This window comes from Echiichthys vipera (genome assembly GCF_963691815.1).
Source record: "Echiichthys vipera genome assembly, chromosome: 7".
Lineage (NCBI taxonomy): Eukaryota > Metazoa > Chordata > Actinopteri > Perciformes > Trachinidae > Echiichthys > Echiichthys vipera.
The window spans coordinates 28,151,570-28,175,266 of NC_139832.1; the positions used below are offsets into that span (position 1 = coordinate 28,151,570).

Here is a 23,697-nt window from a genome sequence, read left to right on the forward strand (position 1 = left end):
ACTGTAACTAAAAATTGAATTGCTATTTGGTGCCAAGTACCTATCCTGAGTCTGTGGGAGTAACAGGCAAAGATAACTACTTGTAGCAGCTTGACACAACTCAAGCTCAGCTTTCATACCCACTCACACACCGAGTTCATCAGCTGATTAGTGTCCACCTAGTCCGGTCTGCACTTGTCTTACTGTACAATGTCAACTCTGCAGAAGTTCAAATGTCATGGAACATTTTAGTCGTGGGTTTGGTTTACAGCGTGGGCTTCACTAGTCATATGTTTCAGGGTAGAGGTTACAGGTTGGGGTTTAAAAGAGAATCTGATTACACGTCCGTGTGCGGGAGTGATGCCGAAAGAGGATTCATACTAGAAATAGAATAGCAAACTGCAACTAAAGCCAAATATTTCTTACAATGCACGTTGGCTCGCACTTTTATTTTCAAGCCGTATACAGGGGGAAAAAATCCATTCATAAGTGGTAAAAGTTGGATTTTAAAAAACTTTTTTCAGTCTTTCTAACGATTGGTATTCAAATGTTTAATACGGACTGAAAATCCTGTGAACTCTGGTAAAGTCTGGCATTTTGAAATGGAAAATGTGTAGGAACCCTGAAACATATTTTAGCGTACGGTTTGGCTGCAGCAAAAGGAAAGCGGGCTCCTTGAGTTCAGACAACCTGAAAATATCATGTAACAAGCAATAATTCACACACACGACACAGGCACAATTCATCTAAATAAAAATCATTTATTTTTCATTAATATTATTATCATCATCATCATTCTATCTAGAGAGAGTCCATCATGCCACTTTCAGAACTGGAGTAGTGCTAAGACGCCTGTCTGTCTGTCTGTTGGGGTACATGAAGGGGAGGGAGGAGGGCAGAGCAGACAGACGGTTGGATGACCGGGTCGGGGAGGGGGTTGGGACTTGTACGGGCTCACACACCTGTTCATTCTCCATGCTGATGTGAACAAAGAGGGGGTGATATGAAGGAGGGATGACGGAGAGGGGATGAGGGACTGAATTGTCTTTAAAAGTACTTTGTCCTTGCTGACCTACAAGAGAAAAAGATGATTTCGGGGACGACGACGACGGGGGAGCAGCTTCAAGCTCATTGGTCGGGGCTGCTGGACAGGGAACCAGGACAAGCCAATCGCAGACTGATACAGAGGAGGAGGGTCTACGTATACATGTCTGCACCTGTGTTGGTATAGAGTGTGCTTGCATCGGTGTGTGTAGGTTTGTGTGTAGATGTGTGTATCCGTGTGCACGTATCTGTGAGTGTGTAACTGGTCAGAGTCCCTTTTATCCATTGTCACTGTACACTTGTCAAAGTTGCTGTCACAACCGGGTACAAAGCTGAGGTAACAAACATCTTCTTCTTCCACTTCTGTTAAGAGAACACAAGAGGCCGCGGAAGGAGGGGAGAGAAGAGAAGAGGGGACTTGTTACGGAGATGATGACATTTAACACCCGACACTTACAGATGGGGGGCAAATGAGAGGAAAATCTGAAATAAAGAGCGGAGAAACATACAGCAGCAAAAACAGTCCGTCTTGACCGGTACTGCATGGCATGTACCTAGGGTGCACTCACACTGTCCATCTGTACCGTGCCCAAGCACGTTTCACGGGTAAAGTCTAGTTCGTTTGACCAGTGTGAGTGACCACGACCACGACCCGTTTGGGAGAGTTGGGCTTTGTTAAAGCACGTTTGCACATGTACGAGCACGAGCGTGCGCACGTGTACGAGCACGAGGCCTACAGCGGTTCTGACGTCATTTTATGTGCACCTGTTGGGACATATAAAAAAGAAGGAGGGACCATGCGCGGACATTTAAAACAATGGCGGTGAAAGGTTCAAGTTGGTGTGATGCGGAGGTGGAGTGTTTACTGCAGATTTGGTCAGAAAACCTGCAAAGCCAAAAATGTTGCCATGTTTTCTGCGCTGATTTCCATTATGTGGCCAGAAGACTGCGCGCTTTTGTAAACAAAGCGACGCAACATCATCATTGCGTGTGACGTGTTACGGCGTGATGACGTATAGGCAGCGAGAAGCATTCTGCCGAGGCCCAGGTAGTGTGAGTACAAACGGGCCTGGGGCGCGGGGGGAGAAGAAGGGGGGGACAAGTAACCTAAAGCACTGGGCACGGTACGGACGGACAGTGTGAGTGCGCCCTAATTCTTACAGCAAAGTCATGTGGTGTTTACAATATTTTTGACTCAGTGGCCTCAAAACATAGAGTCAAAAAAGGTTGTGGTTTGTTTAAAAAAAAAAAAAAAGGAAGACTCGGCTCATTTTTCAACCCGTTACCTGTGTTTCACCGCGCTGTAGTGTTGCCACTGGATACCATGTTGTTATCAGAGTTTGACAGAGACTGCTCCTTTATTACGGGGTCTGCAGGAGGAGAGAGAGAGAGCACTTAAAGGGGCAGTGTGGACCACGGCTACGTTCACACTGTAGTTCCAAGTGTCACAGGCGGGAGCCCGGAACAGAATCAAAACAAACATGGAGGACAGTAGTGAAGCAGGCGGCCAGTGGAGGGAGAGGGAAGTTTTTATTAAATATGCCTGCTGCCGCCAAACACTGTTTTTAGCATTAAGCCATAAAGTCCTACAATATCAATGCTGTTGACATTTTCGCTTCTGTAAACACCATTGTGACCTGATGTCATCAATGATCAACTGCTCACACGGGTCACTTTAGGAGCGTGAGCTGTTCACACAGCAATCCCTAAACAGACCACATTTAAAGATGTATGATATATGCTGAAAGTGTGTGCTTATTGTAGCCAACAATGCTATTTTCCAAACCCTAAAAGGGAGAAGCTGACTGCAATGAGGTAATTGTGTGGAAGACATCAACTCCCATGATCCCAAGCTACTTCCTAGCAGCAGAAAATAACATACTGTATAATAGAGTATTAAAGAAGTATGTTCCAGTCTAAAGTGTGGCCTGTGTAAGCTGTGTGCTGCAGTGTGTGTGTGTCTTGCTTACAGAAGTAGGGGTGCTCCATTGCCTCTGTGGCAGTCAGTCTCTGTTGGTGGTCATAGCGTAGCAGCTTATCCAGCAGGTCCAGAGCTTCAGGACTCACCAAGTGCTGGTTCTCCGTCTGCACAAACTGTTCCCAGCGCTTCCTGCTCTGCCTGCAGGAACACACGAGAGGGACACTGCTGAATGGACGTCTACCCATAGTGCCGCCACTTCTCACAATCACATTACTTTACTGACCGATGTGAATTCCAGTACTCTGGTTTGTTACTTTGTCTATTAAGTCCATATAGTATGAGCATTTAATGTGAATTCCAAGGAATGTTTCAGTTTCACAAACTCAATCCCTTCAATGGAGTGGTCATAGTTCAGGGTTAGACACGGTGCAGGATCCCTTGAGGTGGCCTGCAATATTTTTCTCACATAAAGAATTGAACACCATCATGTTGAGAATATATACATTTATCCCAACAGCTGTGAGAATAGAGCAGAACTGAGCTGGGGCCTTTTCTTACCGGTGACACTATGGATTGATCACTAGTGGCACGCACTCACACTGCTTAAAGGTACTAGGCTTTAGCTGAAAAAACGGTTTTGGCCCCGGCCAGAAGGACAGTGTGAGTAGGCCCTAAGGAGCAATGTTTGATGAGAGTTTTGTGCACTAATAGTACGCACACAAGGACCCACATGCATCTTCAGGAGCATGCGGGTGAAGACACATTTCTGCAGTCTCGCATATATTAGAAAATCAGAATATATATATATATATATATATATATATGACATATCAAATTTAAATGTACAGGAATGAATATTTACAGTAGTGAAATACATACAAGATCAAAGATTGTCTGTGGTTGAGTCTGAATCACAGAGAGGAGGTGACAGACTCTCCTATGGATGTGTTGTATAGTTTAATGACCACAGGCAGGAAAGATTTCCTGTGGTGCATCTGGGTGTGAGGAGTCTTCTGCTGAAGGTGCTCCTCTGCTGGGCCAGTGTGTTGTAGAGAGGGTGGGAGACATGGTCCAGGACAGACCGGAGCCTGGACAGCATCCTCCTCTCTGCCACGGTCCTCAGGGTGACCTTTTTGTAGACAGCCTCTGCGTTTCTAGTCCAGTTCAACTTATTATTGATATCTACACAGCCACAAAATACAGTGTTGAGGACATGTGGCAGTTTTTGTAATATAAGCCCCACCCACAGCATTTGAGGAAACTTTGAGGGCCAGCTGTAGCAAAACTGTCTGGACCGTGAAAAAGCTCAAAAAGGCACTAAGTTATGAGCTCTGCCAACTTGCTGTCAACTTGCTTGCCATCAGACTTTCACACACTTGCCCACAGCCACCATAGAGACTTAAACATATAATGTATCCGGGCTTGTTAAAAGCGTCTCAGCTGGCCCTCATGGTTCAGGGTTCAGACCCGCTCTGACCATCGACTGTGTGTATAGACTCAGAGAAAAAGTCAGACTATTGTGCTGCTTTTGGATGTTCTAATGAAAGAAATAGCAAAACTAAGCGACATGTGATAACATTTCACAGAAGAGAAGTTGTTTTTTAATACTTTGCTGTTATGAAAGTGTTGAATTTGATATGAAGTAGGTCCTCAGCCTGCTTTGAAGCTAACATAAAGTTAAGTGACTGTCCTGATGCTAAATTAAGCTAACGCTAGCCTATGTCAGGTATACGTTTTTAGTTAATATATCAATACGATGCCGAAAATGATGTTTATCATATTCATCATGGACCACTTGAGGTGATCTTTAAGAATAGTCCATCCCCATAGACCACAATGTTAAAATGCCTTTAGAGCAGAAATAAACAGGTTTGGGGTTTATTAGATATTATTTGGCAGTTTTCCAAGCCTTTATTGCTGGATAACCTGCCTTCAGCTGCTGACTGACAGAAGTTTACTCAGCCAAAAGAGTTTTCATGTCGGCTCCAAGACCCTGGGGTTACCTTGTGTATTAAGGATCATTTCAAATTGCTTTAACAACAGGAGAATTTAAAGATTTCCTGACAACTATCACAGGGATTGAGTGTGAGTCAGAGGAGGGCGTGTTCACCACTGAATAGCGATTTCAGTATGTTCCTCAAGAGCTTATGCAGGGTAGGTGTTCTTCTGATATTCGCACTACCTCACTTTGCAGCACCTCAGAATATTTTTAGCCTTATCTGACTTCTACGCTACAGTCAGCTCCAGAGCTACTGTATGCCCCAATATCAGCCTTCCTTCTGGTTCGCGCACCAGAGTTTGAACCAGCTGGAGCATTTCGATTAAAAAATAACTGGGATCAGAACAGAACAAAAAAAAAGCTGTTTTTTTTCAGTCCAAACTGGTTCGACCGTGACAAAAGGAGACCAAATAAAAGCATCTCCTCCTGCGATTTCTGACCAGGAACAGCTAACACTAAAATACTGAAAGATATATTATTGAGTTTCCTTTCAGAGAAATGCTCTGAATGAATATAATATAAACAGTTAATAAATAAAATAAACAGTTAACTACGTAGCGCGTTTCTAGAGCTTTTATTGTGAAAGGTAAGGACAGAACAAGTGAAGCTGTCCGCGCTGCTTTTGTCCAGGTTAAAGAAGAGAAATAGTTTTCCGTCTGCACACAGGACAGCAGACCTCTGTTCTCTCATAATCCTCTGAATAAAAAACAGCACAATGTGATGAGAGAGGAAACTCACCCAACATCACCACATTATGGCACATTCAGGTCATTTATGCAGGTAACACACAACACATCAGGCTCACTGCGCACAATACCGTTGTGCATTGGACACACCTCCAATTGCTGACACATCCTTGATTACAATGGTTCTGCACAAAACTGATGGATGTGCGGGCTTGTTCGCTAGACAACACCGAGGTTCAAATAGTTCTGAACGGCACCGGATCAAGAACCCTTTTCCAGTCAGTGGAAAACACTGTAAGTGGAGTGTGATGAGAACCCCAGAGTCAGAGTGCACTTACTGTCCCAGTAGGTCTTTGAAGCGCGGGTCCAATTCAATGTGGTATTTGCGCAGATAGCCGAACAGCTCGTCTGTCCCCAGGACCTTGGCAATTCGCACCAACTAGAAAAATACAACACACCAGGGTTTGAACTCTGTGCACCACACTGAAATATACTTTGTGTGTATCTTTGCCCATTATGGTTGATATTTGTATACACTAACCATTCACAAATGTCAAGATGAGTGCTAGCCTATATTTTAAATGTTGTTGTTGACATCCTGTCTAACAGAGACACTGCCGCATGTGTGCTTGGAGGCAAGCCGGACGCTTTTGATTACTGTGTTTTTATCAGTGATCAATGATCCTGACTCATCTGTCTTTTTCGACGTGATCGTGCTGCTGCTGTCATTGTAGTGTCGGAGCTGCACGTGTGAGACGCACCTGGTCATAGTTGTCTTGTCCATGGAAGAAGGGCTCTTTCTGAAAAATCATACTGGCCAGCATACAGCCCAAGCTCCACATGTCTAAACTGTAGTCATACATCTGAAACACAAAATCATCAAACAGCACTGCCGATGATGAGAACACAGACATCACAATTACCCATGTGTTCTGACAACATTTCCTCAATTCTGTTTGTCTGGCAACGTTTGAAAAATAGTGTGTGTGTGTGTGTGTGTATAAATGGAGGCCGGTTCAAGGTGTGCTTGTGTGTGTGCGTGTATGTGTGTGCATGTGTGTATGTGTGTGTGTTACCTGGTAGTCCACCAGGAGTTCAGGGCCTTTGAAGTACCGTGAGGCCACTCTGACGTTGTACTCCTGGGACGGGTGGTAGAACTCTGCCAAACCCCAGTCTATAAGGCGTAGCTATGGAAACACACCATTTAAAAGTGTAACTAAACAGGTGTATACTTAGTGACACACACTGTCATAGGTGTACGTGACGAGTATCCTGTGGGGTAAGTTCACATCTTTTTTAGCCTGCTGCCCCCTGCTGGCCATGGTTGTAAGTGTACAATGCATTCTGGGTTAATGTAAGTCCCAGGATTTATTTTGGGGGAGTTATTCAAGTCAAGTCACGTCACCTACTGTTCCTGCAGTATTCAGTCTTTATGAAGGGATAAGGAGGTATAAGTACCAGTCTAATAATAATATTAATATAATAATATTATAGGCAATCAATTAAATCTGTTGAAAAAGTATGACAAAGAACTAAATTTGTATAATTATTATTTGAATTCATAAATAAATGTAATCAGACCAAATAACTTTATAATAGCTTATTAACTTGAAATATTGACATACATGTACCTAACAACCTAACTGTACCTTATTTACGTATTCATTTCATCTCGATCAAAATTCCAACAAATCCCTTATTTTTTTCTCGTGGTTGGGTTTATTGGTGATATCAATGGTTATCAGGCTAATGTTAGCTAGCTGGCTTACATTAGGTAGCTAAGGAGTTGTGAGGGAACTGAGCCCCCGGGGTGTCCAGTTCAGGCACCCTCGCATGGGCACCCTTGTGCCCGCGGGACAAGGGTGAAAAGGCCATTTATAGTTCTAAATCTGGAGTCCACATATAAATGGCCAGTTCTAGGCGGTCCATTCACCATACCTTTGAGAAGGTTACAAGTGGCGCATGGACACATTCAGCATACCGTGATCTCCCCAGTGCACTGATCCATAAGGCTGAAATTCACAGGGCCCACACCTGGAGACCCAGGGACCAGCATATATTAATACCAGCTCTGGGCTCCGCAGTACTTCTGAATTACTGTTGATTTATGGTGGCATTGATAACAATGAAACATTTCTTACAAAATACCTTTTATTTTACACTTCTTACAAAAACAACCTCTTATGAACACTCTCCAAGTAGTTACAAAAATCAAGCTTAAATGTACATGCAAAACAAACCACAACAAATGAACATGCAATATAATCGAAAACAAACTAACATAGCTAAAAATGAACTAAAATGGCCCTGTGTGCCCTCGCTCTCGTCCTCCAATTCCTTCTCCGTCTCCAACACCCACTCCTCTTCCTCCTACTCCTCTACCCCCTCACACTCCATGTCCTGCAACGTCCTCCTATATCTGTCAATCTCTAAACAGAGCTGCTCATTATCCTTCTTCAGTCTTTTTGCCTCCCTTCTATAAAACCTGGCCATCTGGAGGCATTTGGGGTGCCTGCAACGCCTGGGAGGAGAATCTTCTTCATCCGAAGATTCAAGGTCCAAAGCAGCCAGATTTGTCGTGGTCTCATTTTGGCATGCATAGCTTAAAACAATGTCCTTTTCATCCTCGTTAGTCACGTTGTGAATGTCGGTGAGGTGTTGGGACAGGTCCACAGTCATTTTGTTGCACATAGGACAGGTTGGCATCTTGGAACTAAAGGGAAAACAAAGGGAAAACACGTGTTTAATACTTACTTTTTCTCAAAGGTGTAAGTGACAATACAATTGTCCCAAAATACATAAAACACACTTCTACTCACATTCTAGCCAACTTATGTGGAAATTTCAACAATATCCAAACGATATAATTGTCCCACATTACAAAAAACACTTTTCTACTCACATTCTAGCCAACATATGTCGAAATCAAAACTTTACTCATTAATTCACACGCATGTTTAGGCATTACATGATAGTAATCTGGAAAGTAATCAGTTGGTACAATGGCATCCTGACCTCAACTGCATGTTCACCGAACAAAGGCAGCAGTTTCCAAATACTGCCCTTCGACTCGGTGAAAAACACTTAAAGAAGTTGTAATGTTTGAAGACTTACCTTGTTTGAAGCAGCTGTCTCCACTTTTCTCCGCTGGATAATGAAGAAACTGAGAGAATGCAAGACTAGAAGTACTGTGGTCGACTTGGAAAAGGCGTGGCAAAACAAGCCAGGGAGACTCTGTGATTGGCTGATCAGGGTTTGGCTATACAATGCTGCGGACACTATTTGCATGGCTACACAGAAGGTGTGAAAATAACAACCCATGGAGACTCTATGGATGGCTGCTGATCAGAGTGTGGCTATTCAATGCTGGGCAGAAATTTTCCATGACTAAGATTTACTGTCTTAAATGTGTAATAACTAACTAGGCCTGTGAATGTTCTCATTTGTCCAGGTCGTCGTTATCCTCAAAGCAATTTCAGTCAATAACAACTGGACTGGTTGTTTGTCTAGGAAGACGTTTCACCTCTCATCCAAGAGGCTTCATCAGTTCATGTACGCATCTGACTAGGCTGGGACTGGTCCAACTAACTGGTGTGGAGATCCAGGTATTTAACCTCTCACAAGGCCGATGATGTCACTGACACCCTTTGTGCTCCAAATGCCCACGCCCGTCGTTAGAGTGACAGTCGTTGGTGGGCAGTTGGTTTCGACTTCGTTAGTGCTCTATTGAGTCTGAACGACAGTCGTTGGGGTCACAGGAGGCCATGTGTGAACAGTTGTCCTTTGAGGTTAGATTGTTGAATCTCCTGGGAAGGGATGAAAGGGCAGCATTGTAAATTGGAGATAAGTGGTGTCTCAGACCTCCTCCTCTGTTTAGCGATGGTTTCTCCACTTTTACATAGATGGCTTCTTTTACTCCTCTTTCAAACCAATTGCCTCTCTGTCCAAGATTTGGACATTGCTGTCATCAAAGGAGTGGGCTTTCTCCTTGAGGTGTAAGTGGACAGCGGAGTCCAGGCCTGAGGAGTTAGCTCTCCTGTGTTGGGCCATGCGTTTATGCAGTGGTTGTTTTGTTTCTCCAATGTAAAGATCTTTGCATTCCTTGAGACTAGTACATCCGAAGGACAGAACACCACACCACCACAAAAGCAACCTGGTTTATGCTGTCCAAAGCAACGAGGAATGCAAAGATCTTTACATTGGAGAAACAAAACAACCACTGCATAAACGCATGGCCCAACACAGGAGAGCTAACTCCTCAGGCCTGGTCTCCGCTGTCCACTTACACCTCAAGGAGAAAGCCCACTCCTTTGATGACAGCAATGTCCACATCTTGGACAGAGAGGACAGATGGTTTGAAAGAGGAGTAAAAGAAGCCATCTATGTAAAAGTAGAGAAATCATCGCTAAACAGAGGAGGAGGTCTGAGACACCACTTATCTCCAATTTACAATGCTGCCCTTTCATCCCTTCCCAGGAGATTCAACAATCTAACCTCAAAGGACAACTGTTCACACATGGCCTCCTGTGACCCCAACGACTGTCGTTCAGACTCAATAGAGCACTAACGAAGTCCAAACCAACTGCCCACCAACGACTGTCACTCTAACGACGGGCGTGGGCACTTGGAGCACAAAGGGTGTCAGTGACATCATCGGCCTTTTGAGAGGTTAAATACCTGGATCTCCACACCAGTTAGTTGGACCAGTCCCAGCCTGGTCAGATGCGTACATGAACGGATGAAGCCTCTTGGATGAGAGGTGAAACGTCTTCCTAGACAAATAACCAAGTCCAGTTGTTTTTGACTGAAATTGCTTTGAGAATAACTAACTAGCAAAGTTAAAAAGTGTTTTATATATCTCTAAATGCATATATGTGTGTACTTATTATTATTTAGATCAGATATTCATCCATGACTAAAAGTGAATGGAACTGACTTACTGTCTTAAATGTGTAATAACTAACTAGCAAAGTTAAAAAGTGTTCTATATACCTGTATTCAGACCAAAGATGTGGTCACTCCATGTGAAGGATTTGCTGTCTGAAACCGCAGTGTGGTGGTTAGCACTACTGCTCACAACAAGGGGGTTCCTGAATCGAATCCAGGGGGTTCCTGGGGCTTTGCTGGGGGTTACATTGCCTACACCTGTAGGTGTGAATGGTTGTCTATCTTTCTCCCAAGTGCCAAGTACCCAAGAACTGGCATTGATATCAGTGGGTTCCTGGGGCTCCAGGAGAGTGCCCCATCTGAAATTGCCCTATTAATTTCAGACTTATAACCCAATGCCATAGGGCATAGGGCAGTTCACCCATAAGGCATTGGGTTATAAGTCTGAAATTAACAGTGCAAACTCCTGTCATCCCAGGGACAAACATATGTGAGTGCCAGCTCTGCACTCAACTGTATTGAAACGTTGGAGAAGGTGTGGGATTGAGATATGTTGTTGACTGGGCCTTTAGGAGTATACCCTCTTAATTTCAGCCTTATGGACCAAGGCCCTGGTAGATATCACCACTTTCCCCCTCACCCACCCAACACACACACCCCGTCGACCTTAGAAGTCGTTACAATTCTGTAGCTAGCTAACGATAGCCAGATACAATTTGTTCCCTTACAACTTTGTTGCCTAATGTTAGCAAGATAGGACTTGTAAGGGAACACATTATATCTGGATTATATTAGTTAGCTGCAGAGTTGTGAGGGAACAAATTGTATCTGGCTAACATTAGTTAGCTACAGAGTTTTGAGGGAACAAATTGTATCTGGCTTACATTAGTTAGCTGCAGAGTTGTGAGGGAACAAATTGTATCTGGCTAACATTAGTTAGCTACAGAGTTGTGAGGGAACAAATTGTATCTGGCTAACATTAGGTAGCTACAGAATTGTGAGGGAACAAATTGTATCTGGCTAACATTAGTTAGCTGCAGAGTCGTGAGGGAACAAATTGTATCTGGCTAACATTAGTTAGCTACAGAGTTGTGAGGGAACAAATTGTATCTGGCTAACATTAGTTAGCTGCAGAGTTGTGAGGGAACAAATTGTATCTGGCTAACATTAGTTAGCTACAGAGTTGTGAGGGAACAAATTGTATCTGGCTAACATATAATTGAGTCTCAAGTCTTTTACTTTTAGTCAGTCACCAAGTTTCAAGTCCACATCTCTGGCCACAGCCATAGCAAGAGGCCCGCCCACTAGCATTGTGGGTAGCGGTTATTGCTACAGACCTAGCTTGGCTCTCCTCTGCTTTCTTGATTGACTGACTTTCTATAAGTTGATGTTTACTCCTTTGCCACTGTGTCTGTTCTGCCATCACCGCTCATGCTTATGGGTCGTCAGATGACGTTTCTTTGTCAGATGATCAGAACAGACACAATAAATGCTTACATGGATTGGGCATGCCTTGTGGCATAGCAGTTAGGGAGGAGAGATGAAACACATTTGATTTTCAATTACTTTCAACTCCCCTTTTTTGTCTATGTTTTTCATTTGAATTATATTTAACGTTCAGGAAGTGTTTCTGAAGTCAGTGAGCAAGTGTGTTAAATATTCATCATCTCAATATTGACCAAAGTAATTATGATTATTGCCATAATGGCGCAGCCACCGACAGAGAGCAACAGAACACACATTCATCTCACACATTTAAAATAACATCCGCTGTTATTTTAAGAATCTCACTCAAATGGAACACAGGCACACCATGTCTACAAAGGCCAACTGAACAGTAATCTTCTATCTCCATTTCACATGGGGGAGAGTATAAAGAAGAGAGGAATGAACGGGTGAAGAGTCAGAGAGAAAATAAACAGTGTGAAAGAGAGCAGGGTGAGAAAATGTTCAGAGTGTGTGTGGGTGTGTGGAGAAAAAAAAATAGGTCTATCTAGGGCACCACCTACCTTTCTCAACTGGTGGTCGATCATCACATTGTGGGGCTTGACGTCACGGTGCATGATTCCCATACTGTGACAGTAGTCCAGAGCCTGGCAGACAAACACATACACACACACACACACACACACACGTGTAATATCAGAGTGAACAAACAAATAAATATGCATACACAGGCTTTTAAATAATAAAAAGCATGCCAAAAATAGAGACTAAAGTGGGAAACTTTTTTGAAAGTGAAGAAACGTCTCACCTTCAGTAGTTCATACATATAGAAACGGATATCATAATCTGTCAACTTCTGGTACAACTCCTGCAGGGGTAAAAACATTTTTTTAAATGTACCCCTACTTGTTAACACAGTGCAGACAGCAGACCCCCAGAAGCATGCAGAAGAGAAGGGACCCTGTACCTTGAAGTCTGTGTTATTGATGCATTCAAAGACGAGGGCTGGAGTTCTGGACTGTAGAGCCACCACAGAGAGACAGAGAAGGAAGAGTGTCAGAGAGACCAAAATAGTCTAAAACAAGAATAAAAATTATCTGTCACCTGGTTCACCACAGATCTGACAACCCCACGTGAACCGGGATCATGTTAGGATGTTGTGTTAAATGTGTAGTACAATGTTTTGCAAATCCTGTTCAACCTATATTCAATGAAATACACTCCAAAGACAAAATATTTAATGTTTAAACTGATAAACTTTGTTGTTTTTTTGCAAATATTCACTCATTTTGAATATGATGACTGCAACATGTTCATAGAAAGCTGGGGCGGGTTCTGTTTACCACTGTGTTACATCACCTTTCCTTCTAACAACACTCAGTAAGCGTTTGGGAACTGAGGACACTAATTGTTGAAGCTTTGATGGTGATATTCTTTTATATTCTTGCTTGATGTACGACACCAGTGCTCAACAGTTCGGGGTCTCTTTTGTCACATTTAGAGTTTACACACATTTTCAATGGGAGACAGGTGTGGACTGCAGCAGGCCAGTCTAGTACCTGTATCTTTTATTAGGAAGCCACGCTGTTGTTACTCTTGATGAAATAAACAGGGACGTCCCTGAAAAAGACGTTGCTTGGATGGCTGCAAATGGTGCTCTAAAACCTGTTTGAACCTTTCAGCATTAATGGTGCCTTCACAGATGTGCAAGTTACCCATAATGCCATGGGCACTAACACACCCCCATACATCACAGATGCTGGCTTTTGCGTTGATAACAGTCTGGATGGTCCTTTTCCTCTTTGGCCCGGAGGAGGACATGACGTCCATGATTCAAAATCAATTGGAAATGTGGACTCATCAGACCACAGAACACTTTTCCACTTTGCATCAGTCCATCTCAGATGAGCTCAGGTCCAGAGAAGCCGGCGGTGTTTCTGGGTGTTGTTGATACGTGGCTGTCACTTTGCATGATAGAGTTTAAACTTGCACTTGTAGATGTTGTGATGAACTGTGTTAACTGACAATGGTTTTCCTCAGTGTTCCTGAGCCCACGTGGTAATACCCTTTACAGAGAGATGTCAGTTTTTAATGCCGGGTCGTCTGAGGGACTGAAGGTCAGCAGCATTCAATGCTGGTTTTCAGCCTTGCTGCTCACGTGCAGAGATTTCTCCAGATTCTCTGAGTCTTTGGATGATATTATGGACCGGAGATGAAATCCATCAATTCCTTGCAGTTGTACGTTTAGAGACGTTCTTAAACTGTTGGACTCCTTGCTCATGCAAAGTGATGAACCTCGCCTCAGCCTTTGGAGGTTGCTCCTTTTATACCCAATCATGACACTCACCTGTTTCCAATTAACCTGTTCACCTGCTGAATGTTCCAAACAGAAACATAAAAGTTTATCAGTTTGAACATTAAATATCTTGTCTTTGTAGTGTATAATTGCATACAGGTTGAAAAGGATTTGCAAATCATTTTATTCTGTTTTTATTTAAGTTTTACACAACACCCCAACTTCCTTGTAATTTGGGTTTTTAAATCATTGCTGACTGATCTCAAACTGCTAAAAAACAGTGGGAACCAGATCACAAGATGAGTAACTGGACACTTGAATTACAATTTCTTTCTTTTACATGGTAATAGGTATCATCCTCACAATAAAATTCATTATCAGATCGACTTGATAATCAAAAGTCAGTGCCTCCCAGGTGATTATATCATTTTAACACCTGAAATCACTCCTGAAAACCAGGATTTCTTAACACTCATTATTACATGTTTGTAGATCCTTACTTGTGCTTTAAATATGTGACGTAGATGGAAGGTAGCGGATTGGGATTAATAAAAGAAGGCTTTTTCATCGCTGTGATTGGTCGTAGTGCTATCCAATTGTGTGCAGTGTTATTTCGAAATACATGTGTTGGTGCGGCCCCTCAGGTTGGGAAGGTCTATTGCTCATGCCAGACCCTACCTCTGCATAGATGTGGCTCTGAAATTCCAGGCTAGTCAGTGATGGCCAATAACTGTAGCAGTTATGTCCTAACAAAGCAGAAAACTGCTAGCTTACATGAATGATAATGACGCATATTCAAAATGGTTTTTAAATGGGCTTTGCAATGTTTTATGAGGAGGGACATGCATTTAGCGTGCTTGTTCGATCTCAAGGAAGGGCTGTGCGCTATGGCCTAAAAATAAAAAATATTCATCCAATATACATCCAATTTGAGATATTAATCTTTTTTTTCTGCTTAAAAACAAATAACAAAAGACAAAAGAATTATTCAAATCCGTTTTGTTTTTATTTTAACAAAAAAAAGATTAACAAAAGCAAGCAAACAAAGATGAATTTCCCTACTGGGATTATTTAAAGTACAAACCTAACTTTCACCAAACTTCACTGTGTGTTCACACATCTGTGTGCTGTGGTAAAAACGGCAGTGTCTGCAACCATGTAGCTACGCTGGTGATGCAGCTTTCCAGTGCGGAAGCATGAGATGGCTAGCTAACTATTAGCCAGCTGTTATCTTTCGTCCACACACTTTTCTCTAAGAGAAGGTTCATCTCTGGTTCATTTTCTGTAACATTAGGCAATGTAGCATGAAAGCATGGCAGAATTAGCAAGCTAGCTAACTAGACAACTAGCTAACCCCCCACAAAATGGCCCCACCAAAGGACCTTCGGAGTTTCAGAGAGCAGTGAATAGTCTGAACTCGGAACTGGGAATAACGTCACACCGGATTTGACTGCATTCCAGTTCCAAAGTCAGAAAACAATTCTATTTACAGTACAGTAGTGTGTGTACGATTATTTAATGAGACACAAATAAGACAGAAGTGAGAATAAACGGTGTATTCCTTCAGCTTTAACTGCTGTTGATAGTGGGCGCCGCCATGTTGGATTTCAAAGTCGGGGCTCTGAGAAATCTCCGACTGAGAACTCGGAAATTCTGACTTCAGAGGGCGATTAAGTTGAAATTACCAACTGGGAACTCAGAAATTTCTAACTTCCGTGTTCAACTGGAACACCACATAAGAGCAGGCGGACGAGTGCAGAGCACGGACACAAAAACTATTAGCCCTATCCGGACGGATCTGTTCCGTCTTTTCGTGGTGCTTTTGCTGGGTGATGGCCACCAAAGTGCAAGTAGAATTAATTTACACACTCATATTTGTGCATGGGCATTTACAGCTCAAATTAGTAGACGAAAAGTGACCTTGATGAGAGAAAGCAGTAAGAACTTCTGGGCGACGCTCAGGTGTTCACCACCTTAGACTGAGTAGCTCAGGTGGTGGTTTGCATTCAAAATGGAAATAAAGAAGACTACAGTATATTTTGGAGCTGTTGAAGGATGTCCGAGCACACAGCTAATTCACCGGTGTTAGCGCTCTTTTGACGACTCTTAAGAAGTTAGACTTTAGTGTTACACCATTAAATTAACTCTGACTGGTGACACAGTTTACTGTTAAGTGTTAACGGGGAGTCCTTATAGGAGCAACTAAAGCAAACCAAAAACGTCATCTTTAGTGATGTCCATCCTTTTGTGAAATCAGGGCACCAAATTAAAAAAGTGGTTTGAACCAAAGGAACTGATAATGTTAGCTAACCTTTTACCAGTGTTCTTAACATTTGATATGTGTCAGTTCAACCCTCTCCATTCATTTTAAAAGGACAGACATGCCGTCGGCGAGCCTACCACTGGGTCTTTGACTGTGTCCACCAGTCGGATGATGTTGGTCCCTCCTCGCAGGTTCTCCAGGATCTTGATCTCTCGCTTGATCTTCTTCTTCTTGACCGGCTAATTCCATAGGAGAACCAAGCAAGGCAGAGGCGGACGGTGATATAGAAGAAAGGTTGACAAGAAAAAAAAAAAAAAATCACATGTGCTATTCCTGACTCCTGGTCTTGAACCTGCTGATGCCGCCTGCTGTGTCACTGCTGCTGCTGCTGCTGCATCCCACTCTGTCAATCTTAGTACGGAGACATTTAGAGCATGCAGCAAGTTTTTGTGGACATTTAAACGACTGACGGATCATTTGTTTTTTTAAATGGCAGTGGTAACAGGCATCCTCATCTGTCTAATGCATCACCATGACACCAGCTCCTAGCAGTACTTATCAAAGGTTTATAATCTGTGGTGTAACGGCTTAACAGATGCTGATTCAGCAGCAGGTCGAGAGGTTACAGGTCAGTTTAACCCCGGACTGTGGCAAAACAAGGATGGACCAGCTGTGTTTAAAGCTGCAGTCGGCAAGTCTGGCAGATCGAGTTGACTCAGTGAAATGTTGAATGTTTACAACTCTCACGCCCCTCCCCCTCTACCATGAGCTCCTCCCCTCCCTCCCATCGAGTGCTCGTCTGTGCGTGTGTACCAGATTCCTGTGAACACGCCCGTGTTTTCTCTGATTGTTAAACAGCATGGAGTGCACGCTAACAGAGGTTGGCTAACTTACTCATAGATAGCAACTGCTAACGTCATGTAGCTCTACGTGCACGTAGTGGCGTGTTTTTTTTCTGAGACCAGATGATTTATGTTGTTCTATCAGAGCAGAGTGTCGGCTTCAGTGAATATGATCAAACAAATGTTGGCGACTGGGAATTTAAATAATTGATTCATGTGCATCAATATAGACATGTGGCTGTGATTTAGAACACGGGTGAACTCTGCGTGCACAGTAGACTTTACTTCTTATGGAGGTTAAAAAAGGACAAATTCTCCAGTAAATAATTCTATAACTAATATTTGCCAGGCAAACAAGGTTTTTCATTTTTACACTGGGCTGCAACTCTTTTCTGCAGGATTAGTCAACATCATTCAGGTTGTTTATTTAAACAAGAAATGCCAAACATTTGATGGCTGCAGTGAATATATTGTGGATAGTGACAGTGAATATATATTTGGATTTTGGACAGTTGGTGACATCACTTTAGACTCTAGGAAATTGTGAAGGAAATGTGCCTGTGCTTTTCTGACATTTTATAGACCAAACAATTCATTGATTAATTTAAAAATAATTATTATAATGGATGACAATCAAGAACCAGTTCCAGTTGAGAACCGGTAACTACTTGGTGTTGGAACCGTAATTCCTCAAAACTGCCTTCAGGCTTGAAGCAGGTCAGGTTCACGCAAATTTCCCTGTGATTTTTTTAGACTATTCATTCATTTTTTTAAATGCAGACCTTATCGTCTGTGTAACGCCCTGAATAACGTATGGGCTGCGTACCGCTGTGTGACAGCCATCCTCCACATTAAAAAGAAGTGGAAATTCTCTTTTTTAATTAGGCTCTGTCCCAAAATTGCTGTCATGGTTCGGGCTCAGACAGAAACTATGCATGTTCATGTAGGGTCAGGCCGGATTCTTTTGAACCCGATCATAGCTCTGGAATCGTCTGCCTCTGAGCTTATTGGTTCTGGCATTTCAGCTGAGAGCGGCGTCAAACTCTGCGTCTACGCTGCTGGAAACTTGCAACAAAAAAAGTCACAGCAGAGAGGGCGAAACGGTCCAAAACGTGGCCAAAGGAGACAAATAGTGCAGCGCGTAATGTCTGAAAAGAATCGTTTAAGTAAGGGGGGGGAAGACCAGCATTAAAGTGAAACATCTTTCTGCACAACATGGGCTTAAATTCAAGGACTGCCATGTATTTGACCCTCTACGCACCAGCTTCCCAAGCCAGCTACTGGCTTGGCTGTTACCGAGGTTAAATACTCTGTTATAAGAACATCAGCTCCATGCAAGTGGGTTTAGCAGATTGTGTCTTGGACTAAGAAAACCTGAATGAAAACAAAAGTTGTACAAATATTCTCTCATTTCATGGACACTCTGGCCAGAGATCAAAAAACAGTTGCGCTGATGCTGAAAATCTGTAGAAGTGTATTTTTGACACAGATGATGATCAAGAATCAATAAGAAGGGCAGGCGGTGGCACAGTGGTTAGAGCAGTTGCCCCATGTAAAGAGGCTGAAGGTCCACGAGGCAGCGGCCGTGGGTTTGACCCCGACCTGCGGCCCTTTGCTGCACCCCCCCCCCCCCTCATCCTATTTTCCTGTCTGTCCTTTATAATAAAGGCTTGGAAAACTGCCAAAAAAATAATCTTTATCTTAATAATCTTCAACAACAAAGAATCAATTAGGGAATCGATAAAGAACCAATAAGAAGAATCGATACTGGCACTGTTATAGAAAAAAAATCATAGAAATTCTCTTCTAAAGAACATTAATAGCGGATTATAAAATAATCATTAGTTACAAGAATGACGCACCATTTATGTAACGTCAGAAAATATCAAACACGTAATAAAATGCTGATCAATATGTGCCCAAGGTGACATCTTCTAATTTCTTGTTTTGTCTGATATTCAATTTTTCATATCACTTAAAACTCTCATGGGAATTGATAAGACATTGAAGATATTATGGCCGGTACTGCTTCTGCTTATCGCCCTTCCCTTGTTGATCCCTGATCATTTTTCTGAGTGGGAGAAAGTAAAACAGTGTCTGTTTTATGATGAGAGGCTGAACACAGTGGAGAGGAAATGAGAGAATATTTGTACGCCGTGCTTTGGGCAGTGTCCTCCTCTCCTCCATGACTCCTCTTGTATAGACGCATGGTTTTGACATCAATGATCTGCATCACATAACATGCCAGCATTAATAAAAAGTAGGTATCCACCGATATGGATTTTTTAGGGCTGATGCTGATACCATTTTTTCTTTTTTTTACAAACCGTAGCCGATAACCGATACGGATTGCCGAAATTCTTGAGCTGATATTTGGAGCCAGTACTACTTTTGTTCCCTTAATTCACATCCTAAAAATTACACCTTTTCCCAGGTCAAATTCAAGCACTTGAAGGTCCATTTTTTAAGCTTGGGCTGTGATAAATACATATTTCTACAGATACATATTGAAAATAATTATTTCACAGTTTTGTAATCCCATTAAAGGAGATGGTATTGTGCTCTAAACAACTAAAATTGTGTTTTGTAACACCAGAAGGATAAGAACTGAACTGAAATGTCTATTCTATAGCTATTTGTTGTGAAAGAAATGCAGTGCAGATACAATTTCAAGCATTTTCAAGCACTTTATCCAAAATTCCACCACTTGTCAAACTTTGAAAACACAACATTAAAATTCAAGCATCTTCACAGATTTCGAGGAACCCTGTTCAACCCTGTTCAAAATGTCTCAAGTCTCAATTTTTTTTAAAAAGGAACATTTATTGGACTTAAAAAAGGCATCTCACAGAACACAGAGCTGCCTGTGGACACCTGTTTGTAGATAACTATCAGGAAACGCAGCAGCCCGCATCGGCCGATACCGATACACGTAAAAAAGGCAAATATCGGTCTATCACTAATAAAAAGAACTGATAAGCCCGAAGGCATACGACTCCTGTTCCGATTCCTGTTTGTTACCGGTTCTCGATTCCCAACCTCACTCTCATTCTTCAAATTCACAAAGAAATTAATATTTTTACTCCACACACACACATGCAAAGGCACACACATGCACCGAACGCACACACACACTCTCACACACAGACACAGACACACACACACACGCACACGCACACAGCTCACCTTCAGGATCTTGACCACCACCTTCTCATTGTTGGTGATGTTGATGGCCTCGAACACTTCGCTGTACTTCCCTCTGCCCAGCTTACGAACCAGCTGGTAGTCCTCCTGGTTGCTATGGGGACAGACAGAGAAACAGTGAGGAGCTGGTGTGAGAAAGAGAGCAAAATGTTTTCGACATCAGCGTGCAGTTAAGTCAGTGTATGAGTGCTGCTGTCGCTGTGCTGAAGGCCAGCCTTGGGGGATGAAGTGATCTGAAGACAGGTGACTCAGACAGGGTGAACACGGGGACAGAGGTGGAGGTGGGAGGAAAGTGTCAGACAGCAGAGCAGCAGGGTAGAGGGCCGGGAGACTGTGCTGACACCCTCACAGCTGCGTGTGTGAGAACAGACACCCATCTGCCACTGGCACCCATGCAGACAGACACCATTAAACTGCTGTGGTCAGACGGCACATGCACGCAGTAAGAGCAGCCGGCTCTAAACACAAATGTCCTCACTTCCAGTTGGGTACGTGGGCCTCGTAGTCCCAGTACTCCCGGCTCTTCAGCGTGTTGACATCTGCGTACACACGGGACTTGCTGCCGGCCACCGGACCGGGCATGGCGAGAACCGTGGCTCGGGCGCAGTGGGGCGTGTGACACGGAGATCTGCGGGGGTGGTGGGGGGATCACGGACAAACTGGCAGGAAGGGGTGTTGCAGGGGTAGAGCGGTGGCCGGATTTGCTGAGTGTGTGGGTGTGAAGTGGAACCGGCTAGTTTCCTTCTGCAGCCGGACTGAGAGAGAAGGGAGAGAACCGGAGATGTCCGTGATCGCTGCACGTTGAGCAGCGCTCCTTGGTCGGATTGTCAGAAGCAGCAGAGCCGGTGTCGGTGCGGCTCAGGGGGGGTCTGATCAGAGTCTGGGTGGAGGTGCAGCTGAGGTCACACACGGGCGGGGAGGCATCGGGATGTTGAGGTAGAGAGGAAACGGAACCCTGAAAGGCCACAGAGGAGGAGGAAAAGGGGGTCGGTGGTGTAAATATCACCGTTCACACTGTCGTCGCGGGCCCTAGATCCGATCCGTTATGGGAAGACACCAGCGGGCTTCCTGCGGCACCGATGGACGGTCAGGGAGGGGGGTGCCCTCTGTGGTCCAGTGTTCAATATCAATCAGCTGTTGATGTGACGGATCGGGAGCTGGGGTTGACAGGAGGGAGCGAGAGGGGGGTGGAGCAGCAGAGATCGATGTTGTTAGCTGACGTTAGCCCGCGATGCTACTTCAGCGGGGAGATGTCGCACCGAGGGGGAGCGCGGGGCGCCGTGCACCACCATCGGCGGAGCGCGCGTCATGTGCGACCGGCTGTGCGGGGCGCAGCGCCTCGGGGGCCCGGTACCAGACTCCGACGGACGGCCCGGGGTTCTGGGGGGTTTCTTCTGCAGCCACGGACCTCCCCAGCCGAGAGCGCAGGGAAGGGAGGAGGATTGCGATTGAAGAGGAGCGAGAGAGCCGCCCGGATGTGAAGCCGCTGGGCTGCCGGGGTGAAGATGAGGAGGGTGATGATGATGGGCTGAGTAGCCGGGATACAGCGCCCTCTAGTGAGCAGGATGTGACAGAGGGCCAGTACTCAGGTTTGTATTTCTGTCACAGATTCATGTTGAACACTTAGAAACCTACTTAGACATGTCCATGACCAGAAGCTCATAGAATGATACGGATGTCATGGACTCATGGAGACAAAGCTGCGGCACAGAAGACACACATGTTGGGGGCATAGGATGATGACCTAAAGAGAAGAGTAGCCTATAGTTTATAGGGGAGAGCAGGGGAGCTAAGCCACTTTTTACTGATGGGGATGGAAGGAACGTGAGACAGAGGTACAGTCAAGACATCTACTGTTACTTTGGGATGTTGCATACCAGAAGAAAAGAGACCAGAAGACATGACCTCAGAAAAAGAAAGTGTAAGTGTGTAATCATACACTTACACTTTCCAAACAATGCTGTTTTTAGAGGCACCACAAATAACACAAACACCAAACAATTCAAGTTTAATTTTCCCTTTAATCCTTTTTTTATTGGTGATGAGCAATAGATACACAGAGAGAGAGAGAGAGAGAGAGAGAGAGAGAGAGAGAGAGAGAGAGAGAGAGAGAGAGAGAGAGAGAGAGTTTTGTCTTAGGAGTTTGGTCCATGGAAAAAAACAAGATTTTTTACTGTATATATATATATATATATATATATATATATATATATACACACACACACACACACACAGTGGAGACAATTAGAGAACAACTAATAAATACTTGATTTACTTCTGAAATGTTATTTTTTTATGGTTCATAATTTGATAGAATATCCTCTGTGTCTATACCACTGCTGTGTTAGCATGTTTTTTTAAATAACCAAGGCACTTCAACAAAAACCTTTATTTTGTGCAAAAAAACAGAGAGTAAAATAAGGGAACAGTGTTCATTGTGTCAGAAGAGAAGATTTCCACCATGTTTTCTTCTGTAGGATTCAAAAATGAACAGGAAGTGTAGAGGCCACAGCTTTGAATGACTTTAAAGCACATGAGCACATCTGTGGCTCAGTTGGTAGAGCAGGTCGGCCAATGTCTGAGGGGAACCTGCCCTACTTGTGTCATAGTCGTTGTGTCCTTGGACGAGACACTTCCCCCACCTTGCCCAGTGTGAATGTGTATGACTGCTGTATGTTTGAGGAGGTGGTCTGAGGGCCAGTAGGCACTGATTAGCAACCACGCTTTCGTCAGCCTGCCCCAGGGCAGCTGTGACTACTATCGAAGTTTACCACCATGTATGCCTGTGTGGATGTATGGAACCTGGACCCTGTAAAGAGCCTTGAGTACTAAGAAAGGTGCTATGTAAATCCAATCCATTCCACATCTGCACCCACAGGACATCACTCGTTTCTCCGGTTTGATCTTGGTCCATTCTGACTAACTCTCTTCCACAGTTCACTAACTGGAGTGGGTTTCTGAGACATTACTTTGTCACCAAGGATTTCCCAGAGATTCTCTATTGGGTTTAGATCTGGACTCTGGGCTGGACATTTCATTGTTTCATTAATCTTAACTTTGAGGAACTGCTTCACCTGTTTTGCAGTGTGACAGGGGGCATTGTCTTGTATCAAAGTTGCAGCTGATTGAG

General features: G+C 43.7%; 1 protein-coding gene across 1 annotated transcript; it reads right to left on the reverse strand.

The window, feature by feature from the left end:
• Nucleotides 1-771: 771 nt before the first annotated feature.
• On the reverse strand, nt 772-22,008 carry csnk2a2b (casein kinase 2, alpha prime polypeptide b). The gene is made up of 12 exons (XM_083917012.1): nt 21,046-22,008; nt 20,550-20,661; nt 16,659-16,760; nt 12,930-12,980; nt 12,771-12,830; nt 12,526-12,609; nt 6,706-6,816; nt 6,391-6,492; nt 5,968-6,068; nt 2,994-3,142; nt 2,310-2,393; nt 772-1,386 (listed from the first exon to the last, which is right to left on the reverse strand). Exons 1-11 carry the CDS (start codon nt 21,147-21,149, stop codon nt 2,317-2,319), a joined length of 1,053 nt encoding a protein of 350 aa, XP_083773138.1. The 5' UTR covers nt 21,150-22,008; the 3' UTR covers nt 772-1,386; nt 2,310-2,316.
• Between the last annotated feature and the right edge of the window lie 1,689 nt (nt 22,009-23,697).